This window comes from Numenius arquata, chromosome Z (assembly GCF_964106895.1).
Source record: "Numenius arquata chromosome Z, bNumArq3.hap1.1, whole genome shotgun sequence".
In the NCBI taxonomy this organism is placed as follows: Eukaryota; Metazoa; Chordata; class Aves; order Charadriiformes; family Scolopacidae; genus Numenius; species Numenius arquata.
In genome coordinates, this window is record NC_133616.1 from 63,134,373 (window position 1) to 63,162,369 (window position 27,997).

At 35.3% G+C, this 27,997-nt stretch overlaps 1 protein-coding gene across 1 annotated transcript in view; it reads left to right on the forward strand.

Annotated features, from left to right (window-relative positions):
- FER (FER tyrosine kinase) overlaps positions 1 to 27,997 on the forward strand; it is a 174,134-nt gene that overhangs the window by 69,247 nt on the left and 76,890 nt on the right. The window contains exons 11-13 of the mRNA XM_074165781.1: positions 12,844 to 12,936; positions 19,182 to 19,385; positions 23,098 to 23,220. Coding sequence (XP_074021882.1) covers positions 12,844 to 12,936; positions 19,182 to 19,385; positions 23,098 to 23,220 — 420 coding nt within the window. The remainder of the gene's footprint in view (positions 1 to 12,843; positions 12,937 to 19,181; positions 19,386 to 23,097; positions 23,221 to 27,997) is intronic.

Sequence of the window (27,997 nt, forward strand, 5' to 3'; positions counted from 1 at the left end):
TCAGAATAGTTTTGTTCATGTTTGTGATTTATACAGCTGTGATCTGAGGTATGACGTGAGTACAGTGGACCATAGGCTTTACTCAGAACACTCCTTGTTTATTTGGTTTGCATTTTTGTTTTTCTGTTGTTTAAATTGGCAGATATTTGTAGTGGTGTTTAGCTAATGTGTAAAAACACCAAACACTCTATTGGTGTGCTGTTTCCCTTATTTGAAAAAGTAGTGTATTATGCATGTCTGTTCTGAACAAGAATATTAGTATGTTTCCAGTAGTTATGCCAGTATATATTATTTATAGAATCAAAAGCTTCATTTTAAAATGGCATCCTACAAAGATTGTTCATTAAGCCTACATGAGATATGCTGCTAAAGTTGTGTGTTACAGCTATCACAAAGTTGCTGTATCATTTTATCTGTTAATATGCAAGCTGATTTTGTTATCAAACTGATGCAGGGATCTGTGAAAACCAAAAGCAAACATAACAGTCTGACAGTGCTAGCTGTCAAACAGAAATACCTGATCAGATTTGAATGTAGTCCTACTACAAAATCTTTCTGGTTATGAAAGGGTAAGTTGTATTCTTTAATACAGCTAACATAAATGAGGATCTGGCTAAGAATTTGTTGTGTCTTATCTGACCAAGGCTTTTCAGGGTTAACTCTGTGAAGCTTTGTTGTATTGTGATAAAACAAATCCATCCGCTCACAATATGATTTTCAAAACAGGGTACAATCGCCCATCCATATTTAGTAACATGCTTTATTGGGGAAAGAAAAAGGCTTTACATCCTGTCAGATCACATAACACATATAATGCTGTTTCACATCGCCTGACATAGCATTTGCCACAGTGGCTTCATTAAAGCCAGTCAATGAGTCAATTAGAGCCAGTCAATGAGTAATGAGAGGGATCTTCATTGGTAGGTGCTGGTTTCTGGGTGGTGGTGTGAAGAGGGCAGAATCCAACAAATATTACCTTCAGCTGGTCAGAACAGTATGATAATAAACTTATAGACAATGCACCTCTGGTGAGTTCATGTAGTGACTATCTGGGCCTCTAGAAAGTTCCTTTGAGGTTAGGGAAAACTTGGGGTCCCCCCACTGCCCTCCTTCTGTGGAGTACTGTCTTCTGTAGGTTGGCGTGGACCTCTGCTAAAGTTGGGTTGCAAGTCCCTTCCTACAACCTGGGAGTCTGCAACTATCAAATATTTAGTTCTTGGTGTCTTAAAGAACTCTGGAGGACTTACGTTGACTTGTGGATTTCAAGGTCATGCAATATAGAGAGGATGCTCCTTTACTCTGTTCCTTCCTTACATGTTGACTTCTGGCCACTGTTCCCCTAGCAGCTGTTGGCGCTTCAGGGTATAGCTGCTTCAATGCCTCTAATCCTTTTCCAGGGTCTGGGCTTTTTTCGCCTTGAATGCTAAAATCTGGACTCCACTACTAGATGTGTCAGAAAAATTTCTTTAGCAGGCATTACTGTGTGTATCTGTGACTAAAAAGCAACCAAATCCAAACACAGCTTTTTGAATATATATTTAATGAGATATGGAAAGACTATGCCATTCCTTCTGAGTAATGCATTCTACTTAAAGTAATTGACCTGTATACTAAGTGCAGTCATTAACAGCATGTTGTATTCACTTCATGATACGTTTATAAATACTCTGTTTGGCTATCTTTTGGGCTGCATAACCCCCAGTTTGCACAATGCTCTGTTTGTTGGCTGACGTAGAGACTACTTGCTCTTGTAGCTTCAGTTTTGACTTTATGCAGCTCCTACATCACCCAGCTAGTTACTTGAGTTGTCTATCCATGTATTCTCCTTTGGATACAAAATGCTGGACTCTATAAAGAGATGCAGTCCTCCTTAGGAAATCTCCTTTTGGGGGGCACCTTTGCTTGAGTTGAGGAGAGGCGAAAGTTTGTTTACAGTATCTGTAGGAAGAAACCCCCAAACTATCTTTCTCATTGGTCTTTGCTCTGTATTCCCTGTATTCTTCTGGAACATCTTTTGACTAGCCTCCATGGCAGCAATAATTCACCTGTTTGTAGCTCATAGCTGTAGTTGTTCTCTTTGCTGCCTTCTAATCACCTCCCTACAAACTCTCAGACAGATTTGCTATATGAAAACATATTTCATCAGGATACTGATGTCATTGTAGTGAATGGGACCAGAAGAGCTTTGCCTGTGCAGATCAGGAATAAAGGATTGAAAACAGTAATGCTTTGTGCCTTGCTGAAATGTGGCTTGGCTTCCTATCTGGAATTTTGGAGGTTTAAAATAACTGGAACACCAGTTTTGATAGTAATGAGAAAAGAGCGGTTTGTGTTTCTCACTCTGCAGGGTATTTTCTGGCAAGCCTATTACTGTTATTTTAAGTTTGTGGTTAGTAAAGATAATTTCCAGTTCCAGGTGGCATTTTTTGGCATGTACACTGTTCTCCAGGGTTTCACCAGCGTGCTTGTGGTAGCTGTGGCTGATGTTCATTGTTTCCTTATTTCATCTACTGACCATTGCAGAGGCCACTACGAATTGAGGGGTTTTGGCCATTTTCTGCACTGTTTCTCATGTTTCTCATGTTTCTCACTGTTCAGCAGTCTGGATCCTCACATTAAAAAGCCTGGAAGTGGTATTTATATCTGCTTAATCTAACGGGTTCATTGTGTGGTGCACTGTATGCGTGGTTTGGTACTTCAGCCGTCTGCATTGTAAAATTGTTTGTACGTCTTGCAAGATGTAGCCTAGAGGTTCTTCGCCTGTGGCTTTATATTATTATCCCATATAGCTGGCTGTCTTTCACCAAGTTTTTACTCTGTTAAAATTGCCCTATTTTGATGGCTGTCTTGAACATAGGTCAGCAGGGATAACTACTTCTTTTTATTAGGTCAGTGGTTGTGATGAAGTTCTCTTAGTCCTTAAGTAGTATTTATCAGTTTGAAGAGCTAGGTGTTAACTTTTTTACAAGTTAAGCTATCTACTGGCCACCTAAAACTTTCCATTTAATCGAGGAAGTGCTATTATGGAATATTGTCATTTGTTAACCAGTGCCAAAATCACTATCTGCCTTTATACTTCTTGTGGAGTATATGAAAACTTCAGGACACCGAATTTATTTTTTACACTAGTGTCCATCTTTGGTGGAGGAAAACTGATCAGTTGGTTTTATCACAATTTAGTCAAATAGAGATTTGGAAAACTCTGGTTTCAAATACTGTTAATGTAACATAACATGTATGAATTTAAAAGAAATCCATTTCTTCCATTACCTTATTAAGAATTTTCTTTCTAGATCAGGTTTGAGTTTTGGTTTTTAACTCAAAAGGGGGATGGCAAGAGCAATCTGTGTGTGTCCATGTGCATCTGTGTAACCAGTTTTAAAACATATTTCACATTGAGGACTTCATCACTTCAAATGACAGCTGTTGTGTTGGTCTTGATTACAACTCTGGGGCAGTAATTCTAGTGTTACTGTATTTCTCTATTTCTGTAGAATTTGGGTCATACATGCCTGAAACTATTTCAGCTGGATGTATACGGTAGTAAAGTACAGAATAAAACTAACAGCTTTGCATCAAAAATGCTCCTAAGAATTGTTAACTTTAAATGATTTGTGGATGCATTTGTATTTCTAGCTAATGAAGCATGTGCTTTTCATAGCCACCTGTCAAACTGTAATGTTTAGATGATGGAAATATAAAATTTCCTCACAGTTGGTTTGCTTTGCATGTTTTGTGATCTCTTAACATTTTTTCTCTAACATATTTTGAGCTTTATGTTGTTTTTAAATTTATGGTTATATTCTTGAAATTTCAAGTCACATTCATGAAATCTCACTGATTGCTTATTCTGATGTTGTTAGTATATGTAACTGCCAAACCACAGGTTTCCAGGCTAAAATTATATTTGGTTTAGAAAGATGAAAATGTTTGGAAACGGGGAGAGTATTTGAAGAAATTTAATATGTTTCCATTCTATTTGTATTCTCTTACCTTGCATCAATTCATGACTGTGGTTCAGGTTATTTTGGTTACTTCTTGCCTGGAACAGTGGGAGTAGTTCATTCACTGCTCTTTGGCTTGCTGTGATTCTTGGTTTTCTTGAGCAACAGCACAGCCTGAATGTTGAGCAAGATGTTGCCCTGGCAGATGGTGACTTTGACCAGCAGCTGGTTCATTGTCTTGTTTTTTTTGGATGGTGAGCTGCCAGAGGGTGTGAGATGATGTAGGTTCTCTTGCTGTTGTGAACATTAGGTACTGCAGTACAACTAGGAGCCCTCAATGTAGACTCCTTTATGTTCTCCTGTTGCAACTTCATGAGCTTACACAGAATTATAGCGAGAGGCCTTGTGTGTATGTTTGGGGATCTCTTACTGTGATGTGGCAATGGCAACCAAGGAGGAGAAGGATTATGTTGTGACCAGGTACTTCCTTCCAGCTATAGCAAGTGTTGTACAGACTGAAATTTGATGATTTTTGATTACTTGGAAGTAGTAAAGTGATGGTGTAAGAATTAATAAAGTATTTATACATTCAGTTAATAATAGCACTATTGTTTAATAATAAGGCTCTTGAAATCAGTGAAAGAATTCATATCTGAACATGTACATACCAGCCTGAGGTTTTTGTAGGACAGAAGCTTTCATTTTCCCTGTTACATGTTTCCCCAGTTACATAAGGTAATGGCATTGAAACTTAATTTTTCAAAAATATGTACTAATTCTAAATCTTGCTCTAAGTTTTCAGACATATGAATTAGTTTGTTAAATTGCCTTTATTGAAATCAGTTCTTCTTTATTTGGCACCATTATGCAGTCAGTGGATGGAGATGTATTAGGATTTGTTGATATACAGATACATCCATTAAGCAAAGCAGGAATTCCATATTGAATTTCAGGGGCCTCTCTCTATCTGCCTTGAAAAAGTCTACTTTTTCCTTCCTCAAAAATAGCTATTGGACAGGATCTCAGTGCTTCAGTTTAGGTACAGTACATTCAGTCATCTTCTCTAGAGCACAGTTGACATTCTTGATGTTAATTAGGTGAAATCAAAATCGTACCTTATTTTTTTTTTAAATAGAAAGGTTGCTTAGTATATAATAATTAAAATGTACCATGTCTCTGGAAATATTATTGCTAGCCTCCATCAAGAGGTACTCTGCTTCCTTAAAGACCTCTAATATATATTTGTGTGTTTGGAAGATTTACTAATCATTTCAAAGATGAAGGTGACATTTCCCTGACATTTCATACGTATCTTGAAAAATGGGTCCTCTGAAACTCTAATTAAAACATAGTGCAGACAACTTAACTGTATATTCTGTTCTGATAGATAGTAATTAGAAAAGAAAGCAAAGTTTCAATTATAGTATTCATTCTCCTTTTTTAAAAATTAATTTCTTTACACAGAGTGTTTTGCTGAAACGTGAGGCTTTCCTAAGTAAAATCTGCCAAAGGCTTTCAGGTTTCTATCTCTTGCTTAGTGCTCTTTCTTAACTGCTGTTTCCCTGAACAAAAAAAAAAAAATTACTCTTTAGCCTCTGTTGCACCTTCAAGATTCTGGTATGTAAGTAATCATATGCATATAAGTAATTACAAGAACAGAAAAATGTAGTTGGAAATAAAGCAAATGTTTTCTGATAGTAAGTTGAGTGAATTCCTTGACTTGTTATAAATTATACATACTATTTCTAACAGTCTTTTTGCTTTTTAATATTAGTATCATATTGTGTAATTACATTCCTGCAGACCAGATTGTAGTAACACTGTTTTGATTTTACATATACCAGTAATGAACTCTGAGTTGCCACTCAAAATAAGGTCTAAATGTTCCTGAAGATATCAGGTCACTACTTACTTACTGATCAGGTTTTTGTCCCCGAATTTGGTCTCATTTGGTCTTATTTGGTTTTTGGTCTCAAAACCAAAAAATATGCTAGAAATTTTCAGGAGAGGAACAGAAGATGGAGAAGAAGACATTACATCACTGTATAAATTGATGAGCATCTGCTTCCCAAATGCCATAGAACTGCAGAGTAATTTAACTTGGAAGAGATCTCAGGGAGGCCATCTGGTCCTACTTCTTGCTCAGAGCAGGGTCATCTTTGATGTCATATCAGTCTACATAATGCCTTGTCGCAGCTGAGGTTCTAGCAGGAGAATTCAGAAAGGCAAAATAATGCTGAGATACATGGAAGAGCTTCTGTAGAATTAACAAATAAGTAGATTAGGCTTTTCAGACTTGAAAAAGCAGACTGAAGGGGAGTGTGATAAAGATGTATACAGTGTGTTGGTGGGTGTTGGGTGGTGTGTGGAAAGTGAATAGGGAATAATGATTGTTCACTGTCTGTTCAGAAGCAAGAAGTAGGGGCCAACAAATAACTACAGTAAGCAGATGATTCAAAGCAAGCAGACAAAAGTTTTCTTCAAAAACATGTAATTAAGTTGTGCAACTGGTTGCTATAGCCGTGGGTTGTAATACTTTATATAGATTCAGAAAGCAGCTCAAAAAAATTATGGGAGGAAAATCCTTCCATGACCGTTGCATGTCATCTTACATCGCATCTTACACTACTAAAGCATCAAAGATCTTCAGAGGACAAAGATATGCTCTGAAGAATTACCATTCTCTTTTTCTTACAGGCTATTAGGCCACTAGAATGGACTGGAATCTATCTTTGGTCTGAGAAAACATAGCTGTTAAATTTCTCACCAGTAAGTCTTGTTTTTCAGGCTGCCTCCTGCAATCCAGAAGGTGGAGCATTAATTTACATCCAGTGCAGTATTTTACAATATGTGTATATCAATTATGCATTGTTTCTGCTGCTTTGGAAGGTGTTACTTGTGTTTAAAACAAAATGTTACCTTGTAAAAAAGTTATTTTTTAATAGCTGTGTTTAATTGGTTTCACTGTGTACTTGAGATATTTTTAATCAGCTTTGAATGTTTTAATTTTTAATAACTATGTTACATCTTCATGGCTCTGCACAGTGCTGCTCCAAATTCTAGATACCTACAATAGCAAACTAAGCAAATGCATATTATAATTTCAGGGAAGGTGCTCCGAACATAGATGATCTGCTCAGCTTGAATAATCAGTTCATCTGATTCTGCTGAATAGCCAGCAACCCATTCAATGTGTGAACACCATGTTAATAGTTTAAAATACCCTGTTTTGTTTAGTAAAGATAGCATGATTCTTCACTTGGTCTTTCTGAGATACCCAGTTCTGTCATGGATGAGGAAGAAAAAAGAAAAAAGCCTTTTAAGGCATGAGATTAGTATTATTTCTGAACTTAAATCATAGATCAGAAATCAGGTATGTTCTACTGTATGTTAAGATTTGAATATGCATCAGCATGTACATATCCTTTAGAATGCGCTAATACTCATAAAATAGACAGACAAAAATGTTGTTGTTAGTATATCCACTCATTCATAGATTCATAGATTGGTCCAGGCCGGAAAGGACCTCCAAAGGTCATCTAGTCCGACCTCCCCGCAGTCAGCAGGGACACCCCCAACTAGACCAGGTTGCCCAGGGCCTTGTTGAGCTTCACCTTGAATATCTCAAGGGAAGGGGCCTCAACCACCTCCCTGGGCAACCTGTTCCAGTGTTCCACCACCCTCATAGTAAAGAACTTCTTCCTAATATCCAATCTAAATCTCCCCTTCTCCAACTTAAAACCATTGCCCCTCGTCCGGTCGCTGCAGGCCTTTGTAAACAGACCCTCCCCAGCCTTCCTGTAGGCCCCCCTCAGGTACTGGAAGGCTGCTATGAGGTCTCCCCGGAGCCTCCTTTTCTCCAAGCTAAACAACCCCAGCTCCCTCAGCCTGTCCTCGTAGCAGAGGTGCTCCAGCCCCCTGATCATTTTGGTGGCCCTCCTCTGGACCCGCTCCATCAGCTCCATGTCCTTTCTATATTGAGGGCTCCAGACCTGCACACAGTACTCCAGGTGAGGTCTCACCAAAGCAGAGTAAAGTGGCAGAATCCCGCATTGATAGGCGGTACTGAGTTACTGCCATAGTTTAAGTTTATTACATGGTTTTGGGGCCTGTCCTAAATAACTTTTAATTTCCACTGAAGTGACTAATGCAGAGGATCATTTTCAGAAAATTATTTTCTGTACAGCTTCTTTGAAGAATTCTTGCTTATAAATCACAAAATTCTATTCTCATGCCAGACATCTATAGCCTTCTAAAAGCAAAAAAATTTCCTTGTTATCCCCATTATCTAAATTTGAAACCTTAAGATGAATGTTTTTCTGGCACGTTTTTCATCAGGGAAATCGTATCTTCAAACCAGAAATGACGCTAGCATTCACTTTATGAAAAGGAGAGCATCTTAATTGCTCTGGCAGATACTGTCTGGTGTCTTTTTTATCTGTAAGTTCATTGAACATATCATTTGCAATAATTACCAGGAATTCCTCCCTTCTGGTTTTATCTTGGAGCTCTTGTACTGTACTGAAATAGTTTTCATCAAAAATCTCTGAGGACTAGTTCCCTAGCCAAATCTCAGAAACAGTACTATCGTGCTCATCTTTTAGATTTCACTGATTATGTTTTTCTAATTGAAATCTTCTTTTCTTCTGAGAATGTTTTCTCTTTCAGTTGGAGAGTTCTCCTCATATGTCCTCTAAATTTCCTGTGAAGGTTCTCTAATTTCATTTGCAAGCCCACATTCAACTTCTGTATCCATGCTGATGGTTCATATCTTTCTCATTAGGCAGTCTTTCTTCACATGGAATAATATTAAAAAGTATCGGCCTATTTATATCACGTATATGTACATGCCTGGCCAGTGTTTTTAGCAATATGCAATATCTGCTGCATTGTCCGTTGTCCGTCTTATTGCTAATCTTCCACCTTTTGATCAGTAGAGATAACGTTACTATTTGCCTGTCCCACAGAAGCATTAATTCTGTTTTATCTTTATCTTAGATGTCTCTCCAGTTTCTACCTTCCTTGCTTTTCTAAAAAGAGTATAGAATATTTTTCTTTTACAATAACATCTAAGATGCAGCCATTTTTCTGGATTTATACAGCTAAAAAGCTCTTTTGTGCTTTTACATTTATGCAGTTCAATTTAAGCAAAATCTTTTCCCCTGTCTTTGCTTTTTCTTGCTCACGTTCATTCAAAATACCATTGCAAATATGATTCTTATGGGCTGTCATTTTGATTGTGTCACAGTTCTGGGTGTGTTGTATTGTTTTTCATGCTCTCTAAGATCTGTGGTGATTTTGCCCAGTGACAGAACTGTATGTCTGGCAAAAGGGAGATTTTTGTCCATAGGACCCTAACAGTTGTAGTGCATAATCATGGAAGATAAATTCTGTGGAAAATTCATTAAAATGGACAGGACCTCATGGTGCGCAAGATCCCCCAGAGTGAACATAAGAAACACAGAAGCTCAACTTTCTGTATATCAGGTATAAAGATGCACCTGAGGAAATCCTCAAGCAAAATAGAGAGTGGTTCTCTTGTGTTTTTCAGCTGGCCTGAATCCTGCACTTCTTTTTGGGTTCTTATGCTTTATTTTTCCTCTCTGAATCTTGTACAGAACAGAAAAATGGAAAGTAAAATTAAGAGCACAAGAGTGGTTATCTTCTGCTGTAACATCTCTTTAAAAGAGCTGAGGTAATTGTTCTGACTATTAAGAAGGAAAAAGAGAACTGAAACAAAAAGGCTGGCTGAGGTGTAAACAACTAGGAACATGGCTTCAGTGTTCCTTGTTTTGTGGAAGAAGAATTGTAACACTGCCGTGTCCCAAACTGATTGCTTGTAAAATATGACTGAGTGTTCTAATCTGATGGTTACAAATAATTGCTGTCAATCAGTTTCTCAATGAAGGAGTTATTTGTCTTAGTAAATTCTTTTTCTAGTCTTTGGAAAGAAAAGCATTAGTGCTTTGCATTATTTACCAAAGAGGGTAATGACAAGAAGTCCCACCCATAAAAGTATTCCATATAGAAGTTCATCAGTCTTGCATCATGCCTGGGTAAGTAGTTGGATTTTCAGCAGTTTTGCTAGGTGTACCCATCCAATGAATAGAAAACTCATGACCTATTCTAAGTGTCAGTTCCAAGTCTGGTGGAGATTCACTTTAATTCATTCTGGACAGTGATTAGAAAAATGGCTAGTCCTAAAAAGGAAATATCAGTCAATGCATTTTTCATAGTTCCTTGTATGATGTACTCTCATGCCACAGGTACATTTAAACAGAGTCAAAGAAGTAGATTAAAAATGTCCTCTAATGACAGTATATTTTCATACATATCTACCTTCCTAATGGTAAACTACAGTTTATTCTGCAGTAGTTCAGTCATTGCATAAAATATTATGGCACACAGATTAGTTTTCTTTTTAATGAAATTGGTGTAGTATAAAATAAAGGAAGTGACAAATCATACTACCATTTTGGTAATATCTCTGAAAGTAATTCATTTAAATCAAAATGAAACTGAAATCAGCCAGTATGTTTTAGTAGCTGCATTGTGTATGCTAGCAAGCCTGCTACTTCATAATGCTCTCTACAGCATCCCTGATGCAGAACTTCTAATTCCTTTCCAGGCTGGACTGTATTATTATACTAGCTTAGCAAAACAATATACCTAATATGCATTAAAAAAACCCTCTTCGCACTGGTGAATATACTATTCTCAATGAAAACTGGTTTCCTGCAAGATCTAATGGGTTTTTCTAAGGGGGCCTTCAGCTGGGCAGTAGCAAAAAAAAAATTATTAAAAGACCACTGTTGCTGCTACTTGCATTGGCCTAAAAATTCTTAAATGGAATAAACTCAGTGGGGGCTACAATTGTGTTAGATAACGCGTGCTGTGAAGATAAATGATGAGTCTTCATTGCTGTAACATACAGAGTGGTTTCGGTATGTCAGAGGGAAAGTGCTGTGAAAATACCAAACTGTTTATAAATGTATTGCAGTTTGAACAGGGTATGCACTATATTTTGAACAAAGCCAAAGTTTATCCCTTAAATCTGCATTTTAATACTCATTCTATTTAATGTGACTATTAGCCTCTATATATCATTTGGTGGTGCTTATCAAAGTCTGCTGGTGGGGCCCCGACCATGAGTCTTTCTGGTACTTAGAGTCAAAAAACCCTCTTGTTAAAAACATGTTTCGATAAGGAGAAACTGGTGAATGTAGAACCTTACTTGCAGTTTGATGTTGTCGTTAGATAAGCACGCTATTAGTGTAAAATAGAAAGGATGCTCCTGAGTTTGTTTAGTGGAAGTGGAGAATTTGTGCATCTTTCAATAACTTATTTTTACCTCTCATACAAAAAGTATACATTTAATTACAGTTAAATCTCATGGCACACTTCTGAAGAGGTGTGTGAAGCGAGTGGATCATTACACACCCAGCATGCAAGTGAAATTAGACTCTGTGTCCCGCTGTTGTTAATGACATAAGTTTTTTTGGTGTGTGTGTAGCCAGTTTAGTTCATCAATATTATAAAAATAAGGTCTCAGCACAAAGTTTTTTATTTACATACATACAATATTACTTGAGTCTGATAAAGGGAATAAAAATGTTATTGATAGGTAAGTTGGCACATAGCCAACAAGTATTTCCCTACTTAGTGTTTTGACTACTTGCCTGGTTTTTGCAGTTTTTTTTTCCCAGCTTACAAATCAAGGCACATTGCAGAATTTTGCTACCAAATAAATAAATTTATTTTACTAAGACAATGTTTAACCCTATATCCTGTAAGCTAAATTGTATTAGGGAGTAATTTTCAAACACTGGTATATTCTGTATAGAGAATTAATAGATTTTGTTGTTTATTTGGAAGTTCTGGAATAAATGGAAGCTGCATTTATTACATGATCAGATTTTCAGTTTCTTCAGTCAAGGGTGTACATCCAGAACTTGGAAGGAAGTTTTTTTGGTAACATTGCCAAACGGTTGTAGTCTGTCTCCATTATCAGTTTCTTGCAGTGTAGGTAACCTATAGCTAATTAGAATGAGGTTGTTAATGAGTGGTCTGTCTGCTTCAGGTTTAATTACTTTGCAACTACTCATATTTGTCTTGGCTGTTTCTGAGGGTGATTTACAAGCAATGAACTCAGTCTGTCAGTGTGAAAAATACATTTTTGTATTTTTTGAAAGATACTTGATATTAATTTTGAGAGCTGATGGCAAATCAAAGATTAAGAAATATACAGCTTTTAGACTAAGTCAAGTTACAAGCACCGTGGAATTTACATTGTCTTATGCTGAAGTAGGGATGCTTAAAGGCTGTTTCAGTGTTCCAGATAGAGCCTTCTTCTTACAGAATTTAGAACCCAGATGGTGGCTGCATGTATAGTTTACGGAGGTGCCAGAAAACAAATGGATCCTGTAATTTGCACTGATTGGTACTAATATTTACAATGTAGTGTATTGTTAGAAAAGAATGTTAATAAAAGGAAAAAGAAAAACCTGTAAGGGTAATGTACATACATATTTTTGAGTTTTACTGTGTGGACTTTTTTTTATTATACGGTTTCAAATCAGCGTCCTTTTAAAATAATAAGTATTTCAGGAGAACTGAGAATTACATCCTTTGTTTTTAGGGTACAAAAGAATTTCAGTTCTCTTTATAGTTAACAATAGTGATGCTTAAAATAATTGCACAAAATGTTTAAGAAATTATAGAATTTGTCAGTGGTTAAATTGATATGAGTTAACTTAATCCCACTGATGTTGACACTGGTTTGTACCAGTAGAGGCTCAGCCTCTGTCTTTTAAATAAAATCCAGGAGTTTACATTCCACGTTCTCCAATAATTCAATTATCATACCAATTTGCCTGTTTTCACGTACTTTTTCTCCTAGGACAAGAAGGACAAAGTCTCAAGATTTGACACTATACGTCATTCCATAGCTGGAATTATAAGGTCTCCAAAATCCATGTTGGGCTCATCGTCGGTAAGTAGTATCAGTAATGTAGTGTTATACTATATTCTGTTATTTTTACAGCTTAAGTATGGTTGGGTTTTTTTGTGAAGGACCATGCATTTCCATCTACATGGACAACAATTACATTGAAGTAATATTATAAAAACACTTTTCTGATTGATCAACAGACATGATAATATCATGGCATAATAGTACATAGAACAACTTGTTGCACTTTAGGAAAAAAGAAGAATTTCTATGTTCTTTGTTGCTCTTAGACTGGTGCTGTAATTTTAAGAGTACTCTTCCCAGTGAGTCTGATTTACTGGAAATGCAGTGTATTATGTTATTCTGTAGTAGCTCAGATGGTCATGCAATTTTTACCCGTTGTTGCAATAATTGTATTCCCCATATTTGTTTTAAAGGTACCAGTATATCAGCACATTATTATTATTACTATTACTCCTACTTCTTCTTCCTCAATAATTGGCACTATTTAAGTAATTAGGATTATACCTCTTACTTCAGTCACCAATGAAAACAGTTCTTGAGTGTCTCTTACTTCTAGTTGGCTTTTGTTCTTGTTCCCTAATGGATCAAGAAACTTACGTCTTTTCTTTTGTATTACCTCTGTTTGTTTTCCCGTAGAAGCCTGCAAGACTGGTTTGAATACATGAGCACCTGCTTAGCAAGGTGTCAGATTTTACTTGAAAACCTTCCTTCTGAGTTTTCCTAAAATGGAATGTGTGATCATCCCAACCCTCCCAACAAAAGAACCCCATAAACACCAACTCCCAAAAAATCCCAAACCAAAATCCAAATGAAAAAACCAAACCCATAAAAACTTGGGCAGAATTTAAAAAACTTTTTAAAACTGCCTTTTAATTGTGATCTTGTGACCTGAAACATTAGCTCAGAATAGCATTTTTTGAGAAAACTTTAGAATGAATGGGCCTTCTATTTTATGCTCCAGGATTGCATCCAAGGACCCATTAAAGGACCCGGTATACTTTGTTTAAGCTAAACAATATTCAGAATGTGTGGAAGAGATTACAGTTGCATACATATATATATACACACACACACATACACACATATATGTGTACGTGTGTGTATACGTAGGAAAATTGTATATAGTGATAAAGAAATGGAATAAGTATGATAATGAGATAAAATTAGGACAGGAAGGCTTCTCCTGTGACAAATGTGAACATTACATTAAATATTTGAAAAAATAGTAGGAAAACCCCTGCTAAAATATTTAAAAATAAAAAAAAATCTCCACATTATCATGATGTTTCCTTTATAAACTTTCTAATTGATGTAAAAATGCAACATTTCATAATAAAAGCATGTTAAAAATGTATATTGCTGTTACCTCTGTTCTTTGTGTAGGTGAGAAACAGCCTTTAACTTTGTCTGTGTTGTACAACTTGTCATGATTTTTAAAAAAAATAAAAATACTACTTAAAACTACTTCAGAGAAAAATTGGAAGAGATAAAATTTCAAGAAGAGGGTCAAGATAAAACATTTGTCTTAAAGATCAAATCCTTATTATTCTTAAAGATAAAATCATGGGAAATCAATGTCAAAATTTTCATTGGCTTTAATTAAAGTGTCATTTTGAGTAACCTATGTGCCTCATTTTGTTTTAGTTCTAATCTATATCACTGTTAATTCCATGGAAGTTGGTATAAACCTGGGTGTAGATATATGGTAGGTAGGATTGCTGAAGCCTTGGAATATGTTTAAGAGAAGTAGGATCGGAATTGGGTCATTTGAGGCAGAAACTAAAACCCAAGTAACAAGTGTACTTTTGATTACCTGTCACTTAAATGATCTTCAAAGTCAGAATATGTAAACCAATCAGTTTTGCTTTGTGTTTCGATTTAGCAATTTCTTGTGTGTTAGAAAAGCTAACCATGCATATACAGCGAAAATTTGCTTCACAAATTAGTACTTAGCTCTTAATGTGGTTAGCTGCTTGGCTTTTTCCTGCTGACAATTACATAACCATGCTTATTGCTAAATGTATAAACTGGTACTTAAAACTAATCAGTGAAGTTAACAAAGCGATTATTGAAGGTATAACATACATAAAATAATTTGTTATTTTTTTAAATAGACCGATACAAAAAATGATCTCGAAATAGAGTAGGAAAAGGACTAGTACTGATCCTGTTGTAGCATATATTCTAAAATTGTGATGTTAGCTACCTGTTTTCATATTATGTTTTAAGTATATTGAAACTTTAGAAGTGGAGCAATATCTTGGTTTAAATGCAGTGCTATTCTAAAAACAGCATCCCATATTTAATTGGTGGGAGAAACTGAATTTTGTGTGTAAATAGAGAAAATAAATTTTTTTTATGTCATCTGACGAAAGATGTAGAGAAACCGTGTGCTTGCAAAATCAGCCAGGAGTTTAACTCTTAGTTACGTGCTGGCACTTAAATGATTTACATGTTCTCAGACTGAGAAGGTAAGAGGTGATATAGGAAAAAATTTTAGTTTGAAGATAAACCAACAAGGTTTGTCAAGCTTCCCTTGGACAAAATGGAATACAGTTTTCTGTAACAGCAAGAGACTTTAGTTTAATCAAATGAGGAGAGAAAACACAAGAAAAGGGTCAACTTTCACGTACCTGTAATGTAGTGCTATGAATGAACTGAATGAAGAGTCTGAACAAATTGCATCATGAATGCCACCTTCTGCCCTTGTGCCTATTTTTTGTGACTGTGGTATTTGAGCTTGGCACAGACATCTGCTATTGTTAATAGGATGACTTTTTTATTGTTTATAGATTCATAGGTAAAATTAATGTTGTTTTCATATGGTGCATTAGTATGTGGGAAGGAGTCAAGTACACTGAGGCAAAGGGCAGGATATTCCATAGGGAATTGTCTCAGTTTATCAACCTAAATTTATTGCTTTACTTTCTCATGTGTGTCTGTACCCCTCTTTTACACTGTGAGAGAAAAAATGTTTTGACAAAATCTTTTGTTTGCCTAAAGATGGAAAATAATGAAGTACATAAAGTTTGAGCTCAGAATAATGTGAAAATGCAATATAAGTAAGCTATTAATTTAATAAAATATAATTTATATTATTATTTTATTGGCAGCGTACAGGAATAATATATCATTTTTTGAAGTTAGAAATAATACACTGCTTTTTGCTCATTTTTTTCTTGGCTAAGGGCAGCAGCTGGGGACTGCTTCATTTTACTGTTGGAGAAAAACTGCTGTTTCAATGGATTGTTAAATAGGGAGAAAGAAGGGGGCTTAGTAGTAAAGAGGACAGTACTAGGTCCACGAGGAGCATGATGAAGTATATAAGGGCATTTCCCTTCTCTCAGGAAGGGAAATGTCCTCATATATTCCTCCTTTCAGAAGGCAAAGTGTGATGAAGTATATAAAGGCACACACATAGATTCATAGATTCATAGATTGGTCCAGGCCGGAAGGGACCTCCAAAGGTCATCTAGTCCGACCTCCCCGCAGTCAGCAGGGACACCCCCATCTAGACGAGGTTGCCCAGGGCCTTGTCAAGGTTCACCTTGAATATCTCAAGGGAAGGGGCCTCAACCACCTCCCTGGGCAAACACACACCAGCCCTTCTCCCCCCTCAAATAACCCATGAGCAAAATATGGCAATTAATGGAAATCTTGAGGGAAAAAGAAAAGACAAAAAAAAGGGGGGATTGGGCAGGAGCATAGAAATTTGATAGTGTGAGTCCATCCTTTGTATGATTTTGTTAATTATTTATTTTTAGCTTCCAGTCAAATTAAGAACAAAAATCTTAGAAAAATATTTCTTTATTTAAGCTGTTGAATCACTAAGTGCTCCTGTAAGTGTGCATATACAAATGAGCAAGAGATCTCATCCACCAAGTGAAATTGTAAAACACTGAGGCTTAGAATGCAAACTTGTTCTTTCAGGTCTCCAATTAGTCATATTCAGTTGCTTACTGATATTTAAACCCAGTAAAGAAAAGAGATGGGAATTTAATTTTGTGCAGGTAGCTTTTTTTGCTTAAAGACTAACCTTTCTTGTATTTAAACCATTTAGTTTTAAGTATAAAATGCAGTAGAAACGTTAGCACTAAGTAGTGTAAACTGAGTTGAAGTCAATATTAAAATGATTCTATATCTTGCATTTGCACTGTTCTTTCTGGGCTTTTAGCTATGTTTTTTCATAGCCAGTCAGGGTGAATATGTTATCATACAGAAAATACATTGCTCATAAAAATAATGCAATTTTAATAACACTCAAAACACAAATAATTGCTGCTTGTTTCATCAGAGAAACCACCTTGCTTATGGCTGCCCCATATTATATGACAAAAAGTAAAGGTAATTTAAGGTAGGAGACAATAGTAGAGGATACCTTGTAGAATTTTCACTGTTTCCTTCTAAAGTAGTAAATACTAGTTTAACCAAATTTAAAAGGAGGAGGAAGATTGATGACAGTGTCATAAACAATGTCATAGTTAGCAACGTCTAGAATGCTCTGAAGTTCTTCCATAAGCTTTTTCTCTGTCATAAAGTTCTTCTAAGATGTTTTATTTTGGGATGTGATCATGATTGTCTGAACAGTGACTCAGATTTTACTCAATTTGAATGTATGCAGGTTTATTATCTGGTGGCTTTCTCTTTAGTAAGCTATAAAATGAGTTGCATGTCAAACTATTTTTTGTTTAACCTTTTTTTGTGAAGACCAGGAAGTAATTTTTTAACCCTGAACTGTCCTTTTATCCTTAAAACATTTCCTCTAACATTCTGAAAACTGTTTTTTTCTTTGAGGAATTTCTGAAAGAGAATGATTTAGTGTAATTTAGCAGTGGCAGGCAGCTCTGATCTGAGATGTATTTAACTGTTGATGAAATAGAAATACCTGACGGCCTTCTTGGCCAAACCCAATCTTGGGCTTTTAGTAGTTCACTACGTTGATAAACCCAGTACCTTGGAGTACATCTTTGACTCCTAAAAAACTCTGACTGTGCACTTTCTTTTAGTCCTTCCTAACTCTGAACCTGTAATAGAGCAAAAGCTGTAATAGAGCATGCTCTTTGTAGTGATGAGTCTACTGAATAAAATGGTGGCCTCAAATCTCATGTCTGAAATTATCCCTGATACAGGCCCAGGGCTCTAGATCCCAGTGTCAATGTCTGAGAATACAAGGCTCTGTCAGGCTTTTAATATGTTCTCCAGTTTTCCATCATGATCCTGGACTAAACTAGATCTTTTGAGGTATACCTTAGAAAGGCAGCCAGGAACCCACAGACAAAGGCATTTTTTATACCTGAAACTTTACTATGGAAGTGCTAAAGAATTACAGTTACTTAAAAACAAGTAGTTCTGAGATTGCCTTTCTTTGTGTCTATTCATTCCCACTCTGAGAGTTATCTAAAATGCAGTTCAGCAGACTTGCCTGGGACGCATTCGCAAACCTGTTCCCTCACAATACAGTATGCACTGTGTTATTTTGTTCAGAGCTTTACCGCTCTGGCAGTGAGAATTTCTATGAGCTCTGGCACAAATGATTTCAAATGACATAGAGCTTAAGTAAGAACTTGTCTGTCTAGCCATAACAAATGAATCTGAAGTGCTCATGGAACAAAATATAAAGTTTTCCTCAGTGTTTTCTTAAACAATGTAAGATTGTTAAAATTAATATGTGAAATTGTAGTTTAAAACTCATAACCTTCCAGTTATATCCAGTGAAAATAATTTCTTAGAATCTCTGTGCCTTCAGAAACTCTTGTTCACAAGCACAGTACACCCAGGTGTATATTCTGTGATACAGAAAAATATCTCATAGAGCTATTAGTTGATTTGGGATGCAATTGGTAAATTATGTGAAAACAATTTATCAAATTCAAGTGCTTTGTATAAATCAATTTCTTACATATTTATGCCTGAGAAGTTTCTGTCTGGATAAAGAAATGGTTCATTTTGAATTGTTAATAGCACATCAGAATGTGTGAGAAAGAGTTGGTTTAAGAAAAATAGCAGGCCAAGAGAAAAATATTACATGGTTTTGTGGATGTTTCCATTAACTTCTACTTTTTACATATTAAATTTTAAGTAATACAAAAGAAGGTGATCAGTATGCCTTGTGTAAATGTAAGGGCCTTGATTTTGTTTGTTAACAGAAATATGTAATTTAGATTCAGAAATACAAATTATTGTTGTTTATCATGCTTTTCATACAAAAGTAAACTCTAAAAGTCTACTGTTACAGTAACCTTTTTCTTAAATTTTTTTTCAAGTTCTTTGATGTAATATCAACCACTGAGAAACCATTGGCTGAGCAAGACTGGTATCATGGTGCAATTCCAAGAATAGAAGCCCAGGAACTGTTAAAACAGCAAGGAGACTTCTTGGTGCGAGAGAGCCACGGGAAACCTGGTGAATATGTCCTTTCTGTGTTTTCAGATGGACAACGGAGACACTTTATCATACAATATGCTGATGTACGTCTCTGATATAGTACTGAATATTCAATGTTAGGAAGTTTATAATTTCAGCTAAACAATTTGCAATCTACATAATTTACTATGGCAAACAGCTTTACCTTTTATATGAAAATGTGAAAACTGTTGGAAGTATTTCCATCAGTGCTGAAATCAGGGGGAAAAGTCATCTTGGAAAACAGAAGGAAAATATGAAGTTATTCAACATCTTTTACCTTACATTGAAAAGCCAAGATATTTCTCTAAATGTTTTGAAATCCAGAACTTGTTACTACTAGTTTATACATGCACAGTTATTTATTTGTAAACACATTTTCATAGTGGGTGCTAATTAGGCTACTTTTAATTCAGACTGTAAAGTTTCTATTGAATCTTCCTGAAAAATGGAAACATTCATGGAGAAGAAAAAAAGCTGTGTTGGTTTCTATACAGTTGGGAATTGAAGTCCCTACTGCATTAGAGATGCTTATGTTCTTTTTAGCCCTGTCGATATTGTTTTATTCAGTATAACAGAAACGCTTGTAGAAGTTGCACAGCATATGTGCTTCTAAGGTCTTGAATTGATCCCCTTGTTCCTCTAACTTAAGAAAAATTTTAAACAGTATGTTAATTTTCATATGCCTTTATCCAATGTATTTCCTTCTATTCTTCTTAATGCATTTTTTTAAATGTATGTATTTTTACCTTTCAGAATTTCAGACTAATTCAAAATATGACATAACATTACAAGAAATTCTTCTTGAAGTATAACATAGCAGCAAATCATTCTCAGTTTTGATTCAGTTAGCTGCCAAAACTCATTTCAATCTCTTGTAATAAAATCTCCCATATACAGAAAAATACACTAATCTAGTCACATAATGATGTTTACTCGGAGGGAATTTCCTGGTCTAAATCCTGATGCAGCAGGCCTGGGGGAAGTCAAAATTGTGTACCTGGTTTATTTCTTTTTAATGAAAGAAATTTCTTTCATTAAAAAGAAGTATTTTTCAAACTTCATAGAAGTTGGAAGGCTTCTGTACGATCAATGATTATGGACACATGTCCAGCTGGAACTTTCATTAATGTTCACCTAGAGTTTTCCTTGTAAAAGTGAACCTTTACACAAAGTCAGTGTTTCTTTTATTTTGATTTTATGTCCTTAAAATATTTTGGTATGTCAGAGAGCTGAGTGAGAAAATTACTTGTACGTAGACACACAGAGTCTTACAAGATGCTTGGAGCTCTCTGATCCCCACCCAGCAGAAATAAATATACGTTGTATACTTGGTGTGGCTAAAATAATTTTGTCTAAATCATTGTATGTGGCAAATAGATGTTCAAAAAATGTAGATTGGACTTTCGAGTTAATTAAAATAGAGGGGTTTTTTTATAAGTATTATTTTGAGACCACCCCTACCATTAAGCTGACTTTTTTGTGTTGTTTTTTCAACAACAAAATAATTAAAAAGCTCTCTTTATTTCCATAATTTCACTACTTTCTCTTGGGAATCACATTTGAAATGTAAGACTGGTATTGTTTAATATTACATAGCTCGGACAGTCCAAATATTGTCAGGTCGCTAGATCTGTCTGCTTGTACATTTAATAACAGGGCATTATGTTCATCTGCTCTCTAGATTCATTTGTGGCAGCTTTTCTTGGCAATGGTGGAAGTTAAAACTTTTTTTCTTAAATAAATACAGGACTCCTTATGTACTCCTGTGAGGTGATTTTTCTGCATTTATTATGAAAAAAAGCATTAATTGTAAAAAGAAAAAAGCTTCTTAAGCTCTAAAAAGGAGTAGACAGTGAGACAGTCATATAACAAGAGGAACTGTATTTGTGAACATTTTTTTGGGGAAGTTTGAGGGGAGTTTAATGCAAGGGGTTTGTTTGTTTCTTTACATTGGTATGAACAAAGTAGAATTGTGTCTCTGTGTCTGGTCAAAGCACACTCTTGGATCACTGACAGCTCCCCATGTGGAGAAAAAATTGGTCTCCATACCCAAATTTTCTTCTGAATCAGATAAGGGTAGAATGGGACATACACCTGTTTTAACAACGGTGCTTTAATTGCATAAGTGTTCTCTCTCTGGTTTTACCAGTGTTTTAAAGGCTAATCTTAATAAAACTGTGTGTGTGATAAGTTAGTTCACCATTCAGCACTAAGCATCAAAATTCACAGCTTCTACTTATTTGAGGGTGTGCTATTTTCAAATTGTTTGTTAGTGATCTTGATAACGTTCAGGATCATGTGTAAATGCATTGAATCAAAGAACACTGTCTGCCCTAAAGGTCTTACATAGATGGCAGCAGATGGGTGCACGGCTGGGTCTGGGATGAGGACATAACAGGCAGTACTGGTTATTGTGTTAGAGAGACTCTTAGAACGTCAGGTTTTTTGAATCATCAGCAAAAAAAATTTGAAGGAGCTTATTTGAAAGGAATGGAAGCTGTGTTACTGGTCAGTCAAAGTGAGTCGCTGTTGAATTAGTGAATGAAGTTAAACAACAAAATAAACAACAAAAAGTATCCAGACTATGAAAACATTTTTGTGATAGAAAACCGGGAATGTTAAAAATAGATGATGTGACCAAGCTGTCTTTACTAACAGTGATAACGTTTCAGGAAGTTAATGCTTTAACCCCTAATGAAGGGAAATTTATAATGCATTGGGCAAGGAATTTAACCCTAGGGGCTAGAAAGAAAATAGTCTGCATGCTATTTGGAGAGTTTTTCATTGTCCAGTTGTGTAAATCGGCAGTACTTACTTATTGCTGCTGTTGTCAGGCTGGCTTATGGCAGTTTCTCTCTTGTGCTCTAACTATAGAAGCTGAGTCTTGTGTAGACACAAGACTTTATCCTGTTTCCTAGTCAGCAGCAGTATATAACTTAAGAATTTCAGGAGGATGAAATAAAAACTTCTTTACTATTCCCTCCCCCCCATCAAGTGTATGGACAAAGATAAGCAATGAAAATACATGTTTTGCCCTTAACAGCTGAAACAATGATACGTCATAGCAGTCTTTGATAAGAAAATATTATCTGCTTCTAAGAAAATATTAAAAGATTTAATTGTTTCCATTGAGATCAACTATATATATAAAAAGAAATAATGTTGTGAACCAGCGCAGGGGGAGGAATTTTGTCTTGCCCAACTTCTCTATGAATTATATGCATGACCTGCCTTTCTTTTTAGTTGCTTTAGGCTCTTCAGTTCTGTACTTCTTATTAAAGACCAATCATGCAGCTTACACTATATGCTAGACATTCATTACTTTTATCAAACATTGTAAATGCAGTAAGATTTGAGTAAGATAGTGTTTCTTATCTCCTGTTTATTTTATTGTCAGATGTTTAAGTTTGTTTTCTGTTATGCTCAGAACTTTAAGTAATTAGAAAGTTAGTGTTTTTTCTGGTTTAGAATATTTGTATTTCACTCTGTCAGAGTTTTAAATTTAACTCTCCTATCTCTTTAAATTAAGAATTTAAATAAGTAGTTATTTTATCATGTTGCCTTAAATAAGTGATGCCGTAATTTTGCATTTAATAATGGTTTTCCTAGCTATCATTCCATTTAGTTCAGTATTAGGAAAGAAATCTGATTCTGTAAAACTGAGCATTTCTTTGTTTTGTTACTAGTGAGGAAAGCTTGATGATGCACTTTTGCAGTTTCTTGTTTGAAATATTGCTTGTAGAGAAACAATTATTTCTTTTTACCTCCATGCAGAATCAGTATCGTTTTGAAGGAACTGGGTTTCCAACTATTCCTCAGCTCATAGAACATCATTACACAACAAAGCAAGTTATTACAAAGAAATCAGGTGTCGTTCTGCTGAATCCTGTTGTTAAGGTAAGGCATACATTCCAAGAACTCTGTTTAACTGAAATGAATTTGAGGGGGTTGCTTTATTATTTAAAATATGTTCTATGAACTTCTCAGAAGATTTTTCATTCTCGCTTGTTTTGTGACTTTCTTTTTCTGAGCTTTTTCAACATCCTCTGCTCAGTGCAACACATCCTTTTAAAATAAAGCTCCATCCTCGTTTTTATAATAAATCCTTACTGTCTTGAAAAAATGGCATTTAGCATCTAACAAAATATCGTCCTACTTCTATTTTTGGTTTTCCATTTGGATTTCACTACTAAGTAATTGAAAGTCATAATTCATTGCCTGTAAAGCTGTGATGAAGTAAAATTTTTGATAAAATGGTGTTTTTTAAGTGGTACAGTTCTCATGAAATTTGGAAGAGTTATGACAACTCTGTTTTGTCTCTATTTCATATCTCAAAAGTAATTTATACAGACACAGAAAAATGTACTATCATTCCAGCATTATTGCAAATTTGAAGTAAAAATACCCTTTTTAATCAGTAAGCTACTGCAGAAAGTCTTTCAGGAGGGAAACAAAAAGAAATAGAATTATTAAACTATATCACTGTCTAGAAAGCCTAAGAGTCTCCTTGGCTTCTTCTCATGGATTTGCAGTTAGTATCTACTTGATTGATATTTCCTTCATAAGACAGCTCTTTTCCACTTACATCTTTGCATTTTGAGTAAGCCATTTATTCTGGATTTGTTTTTAAAAAGACTAGTTTCAAGCATGTGTAAAGCACCTTCTGTATTCCACAAATTCTGCTTATAATCCTAAGAAATTAAAGCATAGTCTCTTTCTCAAAATTAGCATGATTTTATTACACTTATCTGTGCTTGCCTATTTTATATAATTTTAAAATTTAAAGAATGGGGCTTCTTAAATACACATTTTAGGTTAATGTCTTGCTGATTACCGAACTGACACATTATTGAACGTAAAATATTGCTTGAATTCATTGTATAACTTATGAGAAAGCATAGGACGTTATTTTTGATGTGTGAATAATTGTATTTTGATATAAACTGTTTAAGTTAAAAATAAGGGCTGTCAAACTTGAAATCTTTTTATATCTGTTTGCAAATTTCATTATAATAACCTGTTTTAAATGTTTAATGTTCTTTCTGTTTCCTGGCTTTTTTTCTGCCGTTGTGTAATGTACATACCATGAAAGAAGCCCTGTTTTGGCAAATGGAAAACTCCAGTGCAGTATGTTACTACATACTAATGATAAAAAAGCTTATTCTTAGTTATTCTCTGCTAAGGTTAAAGAGGAAAATATAATCCGAAAAACATCTCTTCATTCTCTGTTGTTTACTTTGACGTCAGGCAGTTCCCATATTCCTGACATTTATGTTTCATTTTGCTATAATTTTTTTTAAGTTGTTTTAATTTATGCATAGTTTTGTGCAACTATGTATAGTCAAATAATTTTTCTAGTACCTACACTATAGAAGAAATATGGTCCCAAATATTTTCCCGATCGTTTCTCCATTACTGTACTTGAGCTCATGGACTTTGAGGTGTAAACTTACATAGAAATAGTCCAAATCACTTGAATGATAAACCACGCAGACATATATGACTGTGTGGTAGGTCTGTCCAGGATCTGAATCCATACCACTACCACTGCATTCAGATGCATCATAATCTCCTTACGAAGTGATGGAGGACAATTTTTAAGACAGGCTTTTTAGCTTTTCTACTGTCATTGGGTGCAAAGTCAGTTTTTTGTTTTTCTTCTTTTCAGGGGGAAAAATGAAGTGGGCTCACTCTTCTCTGGACTTGTTGACTTGAGTTAGTCTTAGTATTAAGTAAAATTAGTGGAAATAGTAGTATTTCCTCTAGGATCATGCTAGTTTTGTGACCAGCTGGTGGTTGATTTCAGATGCAGTGAAAAAGTAGTTTGACTGCTCAGGTTTCCCAAAGTGCGCCAAGTAATCAGCATGTATCCATAAAATCCAGTCACAGAGGCTGCATTTGTTTCATTATATGACTTTGTTCTGGTGTGCATCAGGCTTAATATTCAGGAGTATTTCCTTTAGGGTTAATGAACTTTTCAACTTTCATTCTGATAGGTTACATGGAGTAATGGAAAGGATGTCCGTGGTAATACTGACTGGTAGTGCTATGAATAATATTGGGTGACAGGAAACTTTACTGTACAGGTTTTTTAAAATATTACATGTATTGCTTGTAGGCTTTCAAGAGTTTATCGAGTATGATCTGAGTGTCTGATAGCTACTTAAGCTTTGTGTAAACTAAACCCAATGTATACTGTACTTCATGACCAGCAGTTTGAAGCAAGTAAAGCAGTATTGAAAAGGGTGTTAGCTAGATGAGTTAAATTGCTTTAGGGCACCTGTTTTAAAAGATATTTAAATTGTTTTGTTTTGTAATACCTTTTGGTCTGAGCTACAAGTTTACGATGATTTTAATTTTCCCATCTGATAAAAATTAGCTGTTGGAAAAAAGTATTTCAGAACTAAGAAAAAGTGTTGTGAGCTTTCCTTTCTAATTTGCATGAAGCTCTGGCTTTCATATGGGGAAGTGGAGAAGTTTTAAGTTATTTTCAGAAATAGCATATGCACTCTGATACCTAGTGTTGGGGGTATTTTATGCATCATGTGCTATTATCAGACTATCTTTGATCATTTCCTTAAAATTCATTTGAGATCTGCAAAGACTGTTTTTTCTTTGTTCATATTATAGCTGCAAAGCAGTCTTTGACGTTTCATGCAATCTTTAATCTGTTTATGCAAATTGCTGTCCCTGTAATAACCTGTTTAGAAAGTGAAAGTTAAATATGACAGAGAACTTCACAGAAAAAAATTATGATTCTTAGTTTGTTTTTGCTTTCCTTCCTTCCCATAATCATTCATCCTCCTTTACCATATTAGTCAAATTAGTGTTCACCTTCTGTGATGTTGCCCTTGAAAGGAACACTCTTAATTGTGTCACAAAAGGCCTGTCCCATGTCTCGTTTCATGTAGACCAAATCTGCCTGCTTGGAATTTTAATGATACTCTAATAATAGAATTTAAATTAGAAAAACTGAGGGCATTAAAAAGGTATCTGCAAGTGATTTCTTTAATGGAAAAGTCTCTCATATTTATTTATAATCTTTTAGAAAAAATGCATGTTATGTTCTTCAATTTATTATTGATGAAATGACTGGTATGTAAAATCCTTGTGTAACCTCAGTGCATACCCAAGGACTTTATTAGTAGAAATGCTATTTTAACCATATTAAATACATTTTATTTTTCTAACATCTTTGACCTCATGTTGTGAAGGTTTTTAAATTTTCTGAAATACATTTTTTATGTTTAAGAAATCTTGTGTTAGTTTGACTACTAGAAAAGAGAATCATCAGGGAAATAAGGAGTTCATTTTTATTTGGCTATATCTGCATTAATGTTTTTGCTTGGATCAGGAATACACCTTTGAAGCAAATTTGCCCACTGCCGCTTAGGATGCTATGCTGCCATCATTGAGTAGTCTTCAGGAATTCAAACTTTACTCCTTTCAGCTGAAACAAAATAGGAAGATGCATAACTAGTGATGGGAGGGAGTTCAGTCTTCAGAACCAGGAGACATCTAGTCTGAAATACTGCATTTTCCCCTAAATGTATGTTTCAGGTCCTCAGCACCAACTGTTTCACTCTGGAGATCTGCTGCTGTTTCACTAGTGCTAATGTAGTCTTTGGATCCTCTGTAGTAAAATCAAATTCTGACCTCATGAAAGAAAATTAACTGCTAGTTTGTTAGAAGAGCAAGGCTATGTATTCGTTGCCAATAACTGATTTAAAAATTCTGGATCTATTTTGATGTGAGAAAGCCACCTGTGATATGGCCCCAAACATTTTCTGTACACGGAAAAATAATGAACTATAAATAATGTCGAGTGAGATGAATGAAAAGTGTTAAAAGAAAAAAGAAAGATCCATTTTGTAGTAGCTGTTCTAATGTTGATGAATAAGTTTGCAAATGACATGAGATCCGTGCAGCTCTGATGCTGTCTTGGAAGATATGAGTACGTTAATGAGTTAGACGTGGAAAGAAATTATGAAGAAATATAAATTTAAGTGAGAACATAAAGGTAGAGAGATTCTTTTCATGAAAATGCACTCATAACAATCTTACATGACCCTTATTTTTCAGTCACTGAACCAATTTGAGCTGTAGTTTATATTTAGAAGTCTTTGAGCTCAGCTTTCAAAGACGGAAAGCGTAAACAATCTATCTGCTCCATGTTGCAGCTTCTTGGTATCACAGAACTAATACAGTCTCCTTTAGCAATTAATTAACAAACAATTATCCATGCAAAGCTAACCAAAAGTTGTTTTCCTGGTTTTTGGCCCCCCATAGTGTTGGTTGGTTTTGCAAGTGTTTTGTTTGGTTTTGCTTTATTTTGCGAAAACAAGCTGAATTTCACTGTTGTAGACAACATGTGTGCTCATGGTTCAGGTAGCGTGTGTTTCTCAGTCCAGCAAGGCTGACATGGAGGGCTTGAAGGAGGTTGCTGAATAGTCTCACTTTCAGGCAAGCCTTCTTGGGCCTGCTGAGAGAAATTGGAGAGAAGCAAAGGGACTTAGCAAGGAGACTTTCAAGCTTATCACAAAGGAGTCCTGTCACTCAATTAGAGATTTTCATCTTGTGACAAGAAGGAATTAGTGTGCTGAAAACGGAAACAGCTGTGGTAGTGGTGCTGCCTTTTAGGAAGAGCATCTTGAATTTGTTTGACCTGAGGACA